Below are 11,607 nucleotides of genomic sequence, written 5' to 3'. Positions count from 1 at the left end.
TCCACTAAAGTGACTTTCCTAAGCACACATCAACTGTGCCACTCTCCTCCTCAATAGACTCCAGTACTCCCTGTCATCTCCAGGATCAAACAGGGTTTGCGGCCAAGGCCAACTAAAATTCCTAGGAAAGATGAAACGAGTTTTTAATAAAAGAGTTACAAGTATTTTAGGAATGAGAGCACAAAATAATTGAAAAGAAATGAGAATTGTGGAGGAGAGATTTAGAAAGATAATTAACATCTTAACACAAGACACAATACCTTATGCATCAGACTGTATTAGAATGGCAAAGAGAAGTTAATGACTCCATGAAACAAGAAGAAATATTCTAAGAAAGCTAAAACATAAAAAAAATAAGGAAAGTAAGGAAAAAAGAAAGCTAAAACATCAAAAAGATAGAATGAAATGTAAGGTATTTGATATTGCATTACCTGAAAGTCATGATTTTTAAAAGGAGCTGGTTATTTTAAGAAATCATGAAAGACAATTGCCCAGATTTATCAGAACAAAACAGCAAAGGAAAAATACAAAGAATCCACCTGTCACCTCCTGAAAGAGATTCCAAATGAAAATTCCTAGAAATATCACAGCCCAAATCCAGAATTTCTAAATCACAGAAAAAAAATACTGCTAGCAGGCCAAGTGAGAAACCATAAGCCAAACCTTCAGCAGCTAATGTGTAGGCTGCACTCCTTCAAAGACATGACTTTCATCCTGGGGGTACTCTCTTCCACAGATGGCAGCTCCAACTGCTCAATGACTTAGAACAAGACCTTTTATGAGGTCCTTTCACCACAAGAAAAGCCCCTAGAAGCCAACCCTTTGCAAAGGAGAATCTTTAACATGAAATTCAAGTGGGTCCTCAGACAAAAGACCTATAGTCCTTTATTGGACCTTGACTCCAAGCTAGAGATAGAACTCAGCAGGTATTTGGGAACCTAAGAACACCCATAAACCATCATGACATATTAGAGTAGGCCCTTACTAAAAGAATTTAATGTAGTAATGGAGGTGAAAATGCTTTTAATAACTTGTGAAAAGCTCTATATAGATGCTAAACTGTTTTCATCTGAGATGGGAAGAGTGTTACATTCTCAGAACTCCTTTAATTAAGTACCCACAATAGCAAGCATGATACTGGTCACTGAGAAAACAAAAAAATCAAACTGACAATATCTTTGCTGTTTAGCAGGATGTATCCAAGTGGACAGGCTAACAGAATCCCAAGATGCACAAGCTTCATTGTCATGCAACACCAAGCACTAGCAAGCACCTGAATCAGTGCGGCTAAGCTTGTTCACACTTGAGTAGATTTGAACATTTTATCTGCTTGCAACATCCCAGCTCCAATTTGGTCATTTACTGTGTAGGGAGAGCCATTAGCTTGTATGGCTTGTGTATGAGCAACCAGCTACAATACTGTAATTTGGAATACGTTAGTGTAAAAGAGGTCGTTAAATAGAAAATTGGGTAAGAGCATGATTCAATTAAGATGGGAAATACTGAGAAAATCAAGTGGGTGTCTGGCAGCAGGTTCCTTATGTGAATTTAATATAAATTGTACCCCCTTATTCGGTCAGAAAACCCATTTTGATAAGTACCAGCCTCACCCTTTGAGTGGGTGCACACACACTGTGGGAGGAAACCAGAGGCCTCCTGGCTCCTTGAAGAGGCTGGGCCCAAGTGCTACATGAAGAGGCTCTGACCCAGACTGGTGTCAAGTCTGTCCAACCAAAGAGACGCAGGAGTGATACCACTGGCTTTATAAAAAAGGGGATGGATCATGGAGCAAGGTAGTGTGGCATACAGATTAATTAGGAACAGTCAGCTTATCATGTGATTTTCTCTTTCTCCCTCCAACTTTTACTAATAAATAATTAAATGAATATCCAGTCTCCAGAAGGTTTTAAATATAATACTTATTTTACATGCCATTTAAAATAAATTTTGCTTGTCACATTATTAAGTTGAATAAAAAATCTCCCAGCAGTGGCTAGTTGTACAATGATGCAAATATGAAAGAAACCATCAGCAAATACTTGCTAGTCAGGTCCTCTTATTTCCACCCCTGCCATAAGCCCTGGGCTCTGGTTGCTTGTACTGACCTTGAGGAAAGAGATTCGCTTCGTAGCAGTGGGCACAAGCATATTTTCCAGCTTCTGGGAAAGATCATTCAGTAGGAAGAGTAACTCAGGGGGTCCTAATTGTACAATTTCAGTGGCCTGAGATTTGGAGAAAAGATGCCAGATACCCTCAAATTACATGAATTATTGTTATCCAAATGTCAAATATCTACAACAATTTCACATGCTGTTTATCTCTGCCACCTAACACTCCATGTTTAAGAGCTCTCTTACCAGGATCTATTTTTTGTCCTCAAAAAAAAAAAAAGAAACTAACTTAAGCTGGAATAATTTTACAAGAATAAAGGCTAAAAACTTACAGAAAACATTTTAAAAGTTATTTAAGTTTCTTTTACACTTATTTTGTCTTGTGAATTTTTGATGATTTAAAGTTTTAATTTTAACAAGACAGATTACTCTGTCATTGACAGTTTCTGGATGATACTTTCTCAGATCAGAAAGTCAGAAGAGGGGTTGATCTTGCTTGGTCACCTCCATCTGCCTCCATTAGACTTCTTGTCTGGCCATAGAAAACAATGTAGTGTATGCATCAAAACCTCATTCTCTGGATGAACTTAAGGTGATTACAAATGCAGTCTTTTACATGGTGAGCAGCAGCTGCTAAAAGTTTGTATAAAGTTCAAAAGTCAACTAAAATAATATATAAAATAAGATTCTGGTTGTGCTGAATTTCAGTAGAAAATGTACCAATATTTGATAAATATTTAAAATAACCTTTCAAAAATTTTTTTTAGTAAATTGTAGCATTTATCCTTCTGAAATTATTAAAGCTTCAAATTGCCCAAAGACTTTTGGGATATCTTGCAGACTGTAATTAGTGTCCTCCAATTATAAGCAAGTCAGTTTTGTCAATTCCTTTGACTTTCATTCAAGGGTTCTTACTATATCAAAATAATGGGGTTTTATCTTTGGCAGCTACGTATTGAAATTTATCATTTTATCAGGTTTATAAATACAGTAAACAAATTCTGAATTGGGGGTAAATAGACTTGGGTTCAAATTTTGGCTCTGCTACTTATTACATGTGTGACCGTGAACAAGTATCCCTTAACCTGCGTGGGCTCAAGTTTCCTGAACTTTAAAACGGGCTAGACAAGATAGGCTTGATGGTCCTTCCCATTTCTAAATCTATGATCTGAAATTTCCACATTTTATCTTCACTTCCTCTCCATCTAAAGGGGAATTCTCACCCATCTAGTTTCCCCAAAGTCTAAAACCTAAATGCATAATAGGAAAACCTGCCCATTTCACAGTTTAGCAATGTTACTTTGAAATGATTAAAGAATGAACCTTTCTATAGTGAATTAAAACTAATGAGAGGAGGGAAAAGTTTTCTCCCCTGCAATGAATGCATCCTTCCCCTATGGAGTCAGCCTAAATCATCTAAAAACCCAAGGATGAAAAGTGCTTAATTCGTGGTTAACTCTATTTGCTTCTCTCCTTGTGTTAAATTTATTTTCTAACAAATTAGTATATACTATTCTTAATGGGCTACTCCAGGATAACTATTTTTCCAAGAACATAAAGGAAATGTATCCCAAACATTGGAATTTGCATCTCAGGTGATGAATATTTATCTCTAGTCTGAGGAGCATGACAAGATTTCTCCAAAACAGTAAGGCTGGCCACTGCCAACCCAGAACCAGGCTACCCAACAGATCTACTTAAATACCTCAGAATGTAAAATTTCTCATGGAGCCAGAGGCAAAAATCAATCTTCTCAGTAGATTGTACAGGGATAAAACGAGTCTTTAATAAGGATGTCTGAGGTAAGAGGACCAAAATGAGATAACCTTTGTAAAGTATTTAGCAGGGTCTAGCACATAATAGGTGTTTAGGAAATGCTTGTTCCTTTCTCTCCATTTTTTGTGGCAGAGAGAGAGACAACTGAGACAAATTCCAAACTTTCTTACTGTTTGCTTCTATGATTTCTCAAAAATAATACTAAGGTCCAGAACTTTTTATAGAAAGATGCGGTCTAGTCCTCTAGGATCTGTGCTTTATCCCTTACCTCAGTGTGCATTTCGTTATCTAACAAGGACTTGGTCAAAAGTCCACAATGTAGAATTGAGAACACCTCAAGATCTAGCTCTCGGAAGGAAGTGGTGTAATTGTGGAGCGACACAGAAGTCTTCTCTTCTTCCTTCTCTGTAAATTCCTAGGCAAAAACAGCAGCAGTACATACAATACAGTAAATCCTGGGACCAAATCATGGATTCTTTTTGATAACTACAAAGTGTACTAATGTTTCTAATTTAAGGCAAAAGCTGTATTTCTGAGAAGGTTTGCCTAAATATAAGTAAGGATAGGAACCATGAAGTAAGAAATTACAATATACTGGTTTATAAGTTTATGAGGAAACAAGGTAGGTTTCTTTCCCTCCAATCTCTCGCTACCCTGTCACCTTTTCTGGTTGACTTTTATCATCAGCCTGTGAATGTTCACATTCGGATCCATCTTCCTTTGAAAGTCTCTCAGGGGAAGAAGACTTGTTCCCATTGGCTTTTCGTTTTCTTCCTCCCTGTGCTTCAGAGGAAAAACAACAAAGAATATTCCGGCCCACAGAATGCTGCTGCATAGGAATTGCCACCTCTGCCCCTGAAGGCATGTTTCCTTTCCTGTCCAAAGCTATACTAGTAAAAGGCAAGCTCAAGAAATGTCTTCCCAACGTGCATCCTGTCATCTAAAGTGCTACACACTCATCTCCAGAGGGCTGTCTACTAGATGATGAATTTATGTTAGGCCACAGAAATTTAAGAAGATGTAAGGGCATGAAAGGATTCTGGTCTTCATCAGTAGAGGGACAAAGAACAAACATATTCATGGTTAGAATACGTCCCTAGAAGGGGTTGGAGTCCACAGCCACCCCAAGCTCTTTGAGCCTTGGAGCAACTTGCATTTGAACCAGAGGATGCTGAAACAACAGCCAAGGCCACTGAGTCAGTTCAGAACAGCCCACATCAAGGCTGACAGTAGGAAGAAATAAATGCCTACCCTTTTCTGCCTTCTTTTTGTTTTTCACTATAGCAGCAGCACTGGTATGAGGACCTCCATCCAAAGTCTCCAAGTCAAAATTTGCAAGAAGAGGGACATAGTCAGGAGTGACTGGAAAAGAGAAGAGATACTAACTAGCAGCCATCACAGAAAATGCCAGCCACTGATCACTTACTACCACTAGTCACCTCCACATGCAGCTATGGCCCAGTTTAACAGGACAGCCAATGAAAGGGTTTCTTTTTAGTGCTGGTCACACACAGCTTGGTTTTTGTGATATACGGCAAAACAATGCTACATTAGATGGCTTGCCAAGAAATTCAGCAAGCTGTCCAAGACACCTTATAGAGAGATTACATTAACTGACCACATAAAAAGAATTTTTGCTAGTAACAGAGGATCCCTGTAGATAATAAGCAGAAACATACTAGCCTCCATTTTTGGCTCCCCTCAAAGTTGCCTGTGCTGTATTTAATAAGAGCTAACATTTATTTGTGCTTTAAAGGTTTGCTATAAGACAGCCAGCTGGATGGCACAGTAGAGAGAGTGATGGGTCATAAGGACCTGAATTCAAATCCAACCTCAGATGATTCCCACTAGGCTCTGGTGAGAAAGTGGCTCTGCTAGTTACCAAGACTAATCTTTTTGTCTATATGCTTGATTTTGTTCCCTCCTTTGTCTTCCAGAAAATCACCAACACGATTTCTCAATAATCTTCAGTTTCTTCTACCTACTGGTCCCTTCCTGGCTGTCTACAAACACATTCCTATCTCCTCTATCCTTAAAAAATAATTGTACTTGACCTTACTATACTCTCAAGTTATTTTTCTACCTTCTATCTCTGTCCTCCCATTTAGAACCAAATTCCTAGAGAAATCTGTCCTCTTTTTGCCTTCACTGTCTCCTCACCCTCTCCTGTCAGCTCTTTGCTATCTGGCTTCTGTCTGCATCTCACCACTGAAATAGGTCTCTTCAAAATTACTCATGACCTTTTATCATTCTCATCCACCCTGACCACTTTGTCATGTTTGGCGCTTTTGACCCCATATTCTTCTTGGAAAATCTTGCCTAAGTTTTTGTGATGCAGTGCTCTCTTGTTTTCCTGTCTATCTTGACTCCTCTTTCTTAGTTTCCTTTATCTCCCTAACTATATGTATCTCCTGAGTCTGTCTGGGGAGCTCTTTTCTATTCTTTTTGTGACTTTCGGCACCCACAGACTTAATTACCATCTCTGCAATGTGCATCTTTTAGTTCTCCTGTGCACTAGCTGATCAGACATTGGAAAATGACCATCATACAGGCATCTCAAAATGAAAATGCCCAAACACTGAACTTATAAGCTTTCCTCCTCAACATCACTCCTCTGAACCTCTACACTGCTGTTGAGGGTGTCGTCATGCTTCCAGTCCCATGCCATCAGTGGTACCTCACACACAATATTTCAACTTCCATCTCCATTCCTTGCACAGGCTGGGAATGTGCTCCCTTCCTCACCCCTTCAAGAATTCCAGGTTTCCCTAACCCAACTCAAACAGCACTTCCTTAATTTCTCCCTCCCAATATAACCTTGTGTTTGTTTTGTATGGGGTTGGCAAATTCTTAGATATGTATGTGTTGTCTGCTCCAATAGTGTAAGTTCTTAGAGGGCAGGGTCTCTTTTATTTTTGTCTTTGGAGTCCTAGCTCCCAGCACAGTGCCTGGCTCCTCATAGATGTTTAATAAATGAAATGCTTGTTGACTAACTGAATGGCTAAATAAGCTGTGATCCTGGGATATAAAGTAACATTATTTGCCTAAGTAAAAAGGACCTAAGGGTTGGGTTCTAAAGCTAAGGTATAGCCTCCTATCTTTCTCACCTGCCAAATACTTCTCCAGCAGAGTCTGTAACTCTGTGATGTGTCGTAGCCGGATAAGCACCTTCCCCTTCATCTCAGCTGACTTTTGTTGGCAGAAGGCATTTACAACCTGAAAAAGCCCACCAGATACTCTTAGCCTGTGTGGCATGATAATAATGTCTAAGAATTATATGGGTTATTAGCATTTGCAAAGCAATTTACAAAAATTAATTATCTCATTTGAGCTTCACAACTCTGAAGTGTGTGCTCTAGTCATTATTACACTCACTTCACAGATGAGAAAACTAAAGCTCAAAAACAAGTAGTGACTTGCCCAGGACCAGCCCACTATTAAGTACTGGAGAGGAAGCTCCGACCTCTGAGTTCAGTGCTCTTTCTTATACCAAACTGCTTTTTAATAAAGAAACACTAACTGTTTCTCGGGGTTTCTCAATTGCCATTCTTTCATATGCAATTACTGTCCTTCTCTAGCTGAGAAAGTCATGTGGATAGGGTTTCTTTGCATGGCATAGGAGAGAGTGGTAGATTTGGAGAAGGGAAGACCTGGGTTTGAATCCTGCCTTAGACTTGGACCTAATTTTCTTTACATTTAAGCTTCAGAGGTGAGATCCTATGACCCTTCCCTCATGTGGGCCTCTGTAGCACTTTATACATTTCTCATGTACTTGTTTTATCCCTTGCCCTATCTCCACCTAAATAATTCCTGAGGACAAGGACTTTCATCTATCTCCTACTACTTGGTGTAATGACCTGTACATAATAAAATTAAACTAAACATTGATATGAATTTATGAGAAGCAGCAAAATTGGGGACCTCAGCCTTGGAGGTCACATTAAGAGCAACCTGCTAGGGCCACAAGAAATACAGTAAAAAGATTATAGATAAGGCATCAGGAAGCCAAATGTGGTCACTAACTAGCTGTTTGGTCTTAGGAAAGTCACTTGATTTTATTGGGCTTCAATTTCCTTCTCCTGTAAAAGAGAGATAAGAAAACTTCCATCAAACCTCATAAGATTGTGGTACTAAGGGGAAGCTAAGTGGCTCAGAGGATAGAGAGCCAGGCCTGGAGAGGAGGACCTGGGTTCAAAGCTGGTCTCAGATACTTCCTAGCTATGTGATTCTGGGTAAGTTACTTAATCCTAATTACCTAGCCTTTACTGCTTTTCTGCCTTGGAACAGATACTTATTATTGATTCTAAGACAGAAGGTAAGGATTTAAAAAAAGATTGTGGCACCAAACATGACAATATGTCAAGAGACTTGGAAAATATGAAATACTATATAAATGTGAGATGCTATTATTAACAACAACTCTCAAATCTAAGAAGCAGAAAATGGAAATATTTTCTAGACTTAGATACAAGGATCAAAGCAGATGTGACAATGGGCTACATACAAATACATTTATTAAACACTTCCCTGGATGTAGAGCACTGGACTTGCTACTAGGCAAGTACAAAGTTTAGTCAAGACAGATCCTGCCTTCCAGCATTTCTTTCATCCTCCTCAGTAGATGTGTGAGATGGAGACTTGAATCCAGGACTTCAATCCCCAGAAGTCCTTGCTCCACTTCCCCAGAATGCTTTGTAATATCACTGAATTCTCACCTGGGCCAAGATCGAGATGGGGTATTTAACCTGATTGGAAAGGCTTTTGGCTCTCTTCTCTTCCTGTCTCCGCTGGCAAGCAGACGTCTCTCATGATGTGAGTGAAATTGAATTGGGCCCTTCGGCCCACCTGGCACATGCCTTTCTTACTTGTATTTTTCTTAAATTCTCAACCTTTAATAAAACTCTAAAACTATAATACTCCTTGCAGAGAGAAACTAAATCTCTACCTGCCCCAGTTCCCCCAAATTTTAATCTTGCAGTTTGCATACCTCACGGAACCAGTTAATAACAAGGAACAAGAGTGAACATCTAAAGGAACGCTCCTGTACAGACAGAGATCCTAGTTTCTCTCCAAGATCCAGGTCAGTGAGGTATAAAGGGCAATCTGAAAGAGAAGGGGAAAAAAAATCTCTCTTTCCTTCAATTCCAACTAAAAGTTCCAGATTTTGCTAACTTCAGGACTTGGTCTTGTTTCTTACTTGCTACCTTTCCTGACATTTGTCAAAGAATTTTTTTTATGGGTAATAACTTTACTTCTCTTTCATCTCAAGAATAACTCTCTTTCCCATAACAAGGTGGCCTTATAACCATGCACAGGTGATATTCCCTCCCCTGCAATCTACAGAAAAGATCAACATAGATTATGGAAAAGTGGAAGCCAAGTACCTAACAGACCATCAATCTCCTCTAAATCTCCATGTTGTTTTTCCACGGAAAGCCTCAATAACCGGAAATAGGGTGACAGGCACACTGGAGACACTAACCTAGAAAAAAAGAGTGAAGGCTTTTCAACTTCATTTTACAATTTCGTTTCTAAATTATAATTAAGGAAGTCCAACCACTCGGACTAGGTAAAGAGGATGTACTTAGCAAACATTTGTTGTTCTCACTGAAGATGGAGGTGAAGGGAATGAAACCAACAAAGTCAAGTTCAAAGGAATTGAAGAGAGGGGACAGGGAAAGGAACAGACAAGCACTGGCAAAAGAAAACTCTTCCCTAATATTTACTGCTAAGTGAGAGGGCTATTCAGTCTCCTGCACAAGGAACAAAGAAGTCCTCCCATTTTTTTCATCCCTTCTGCTGCTACCAGCCCAGGAGAACTCTTCCTGCTCAAGTGTTTGAAACTTAAGAACTGTGGACTTGCCAGTATACATTAAGGACACAGACAGGAGGTAGGTAAGTGCCTCAGTAGATTGAGAGGCAGATCTAAAGACAGGAGGTCCCAAGTTAAAATCTGGCCTCAGATACTTCCTAGCTGGGTGACCCTTAGAACCCATACACAGTACTGATTCTAAGATAGAAAGTAAGGGTTTAAAAAAAAAAAGACACAGAGACCTTGGAAAAGAGAAACTTAACTGACTTTTGGTCTCGGTCCTTAGAAATCATTCCACCTATATCTCTCCCAAGATCATCATGACACAGCAGAAGTGGCAGAAGATTGATGGCGATTCCATCCTGGCTGTCATCTTCATCCAGGCCATACAAGGCTTTTACTGGGAAGGGATAATCACTGCAGAGAAAACAAGGACCTCAGTTCCCAGGATCAAGTAGAAGTCAAGGTGGCCAGAATATTATACCAGGTCAATTAATTAACTCTCATCTTATTTTGGGGGAGAGAGAAATGGCATACAAATAGCTGTTTGACTAAGAGGAGAACAAACATCACTTTGAGGAGCTCTTGTTTCTCAAGATGCCATCTCTACAAATGGAAGGGGAATGGCCTTGAGATTTGGGAGGAAAATAATCATATTCTAAAAACTTGGTAAAAGCCAAAGATACTCTGCAGTTCGCACAAGCCACTGAATGCCAAATGCTTGGCACTGAATAATGTTAGGGCAAGAAAAGTCTAATGAAGGAGAGGAACTCTCCTAAGAAAACAGAACCAAGCCAAGGGACAGAGCACTTACCATTTTGGCAGATCAGAGAGGTCCACCACAAATGCATCCTGGAAATCATTACATATGGTCTGTCCAATCCACTCCTTCAGGAGACAAAAAAGAAGCAGGTCTGGGCAAGGGGCCACTTCAAGAAGAGTCCTAAGAAATGGAGAAGCCAAGGGCCGATCCAGCCAGAAGAGCTGAAACATCTCCCAGCATGTTCCTTTCCATTTTTGTCCCCCTACACTGACTTTCCTAGTCAGCAAAGATCATCTAAAGTAGCCCCAGCCTCTTAGATTCATATAGACTTAAAGTGATTATGAACACTTAGTCATACCAGAGTTTTTGTTGGCAATTTTCCTTTTGCAATCAGATTGGCAAATTCATCATAATACAGTGCAGAGGCCTGAGGAGACTGTTCACTGCAAGAGTGTACCAGCTGTAATAAAGAGGTCACCTGAGGAAGTAGGGAAAGAATGAAATCTACCAATGAGCAATGTCAAAAAAATAACAAAAACAATAACAAAGCAGCTACCCCTCCCGAACTGTCCAATCAGTCCCTTGCCCCAAGTCTTCCTAGTGAAGCACTGTGGGGGTTTCTCAGCCATATTTCCTTTCTGAAACCATCAACATCTTTCAGGAAAATACCTCGCCTTGGCCAAGAGCTTGTTTCATTCCACACAGACTAACCCCATAAGGTTAGTAAATGGTTGGATGACAGATTTAGAGCTAAAAGAAATCTCATAAACCATCTAGTTCAACCCCTTGGTTTCAAAGATGATTCAGAAAGATTAAGTGACTGCCTGAGATCACACAGTAGTAGCAAATGTCAGAGGCTGAATTTGAATGTGGGTCTCCTGATTTCATAGTCTCTGAACCATGTGGCCTCCTGAATAAGGCTTTGCCTGCCTTAGCTATAAGGGAATCTTGTTATAAGCAGAGGCCCACCCACATCTCCACAATACTAACCTGTTTGCAGAGCTCACTGCTCAGTTCTGCTCCATCTGGTGTAAGACTGGAAGCATCACTTTAGAAAACAGTAAATAAATTAAACAAACATACATTAAGTACCTTCTATATTGAAGTCTCTACTAAGGTGTTATTCTGATACTTCTTAAAAACTT

At 39.6% G+C, this 11,607-nt stretch overlaps 1 protein-coding gene across 3 annotated transcripts in view; it reads right to left on the bottom strand.

Annotated features, from left to right (window-relative positions):
• The window catches only part of FANCD2 (FA complementation group D2), a 68,634-nt gene that overhangs the window by 18,998 nt on the left and 38,029 nt on the right, over positions 1-11,607 (bottom strand). For all 3 annotated transcript variants that reach the window (XR_008913423.1, XM_007500214.3, XM_056804627.1), the window contains 11 exons: positions 11,453-11,510; positions 10,821-10,940; positions 10,514-10,587; positions 9,967-10,116; positions 9,272-9,369; positions 8,875-8,990; positions 6,995-7,103; positions 5,139-5,249; positions 4,549-4,670; positions 4,156-4,302; positions 2,106-2,222 (listed from right to left, as the gene is read on the bottom strand). Coding sequence is in view for 2 of the 3 variants with exons in the window: in XM_007500214.3 (XP_007500276.2) it covers positions 2,106-2,222; positions 4,156-4,302; positions 4,549-4,670; positions 5,139-5,249; positions 6,995-7,103; positions 8,875-8,990; positions 9,272-9,369; positions 9,967-10,116; positions 10,514-10,587; positions 10,821-10,940; positions 11,453-11,510 (1,222 nt within the window). In the remaining variant the exon portion in view is untranslated. The remainder of the gene's footprint in view (positions 1-2,105; positions 2,223-4,155; positions 4,303-4,548; positions 4,671-5,138; positions 5,250-6,994; positions 7,104-8,874; positions 8,991-9,271; positions 9,370-9,966; positions 10,117-10,513; positions 10,588-10,820; positions 10,941-11,452; positions 11,511-11,607) is intronic.

Source organism: Monodelphis domestica, chromosome 7, assembly GCF_027887165.1.
Source record: "Monodelphis domestica isolate mMonDom1 chromosome 7, mMonDom1.pri, whole genome shotgun sequence".
Lineage (NCBI taxonomy): Eukaryota > Metazoa > Chordata > Mammalia > Didelphimorphia > Didelphidae > Monodelphis > Monodelphis domestica.
Note: the sequence above shows the minus strand (reverse complement) of the source record. Positions and strands in the feature narration are given on the sequence as shown.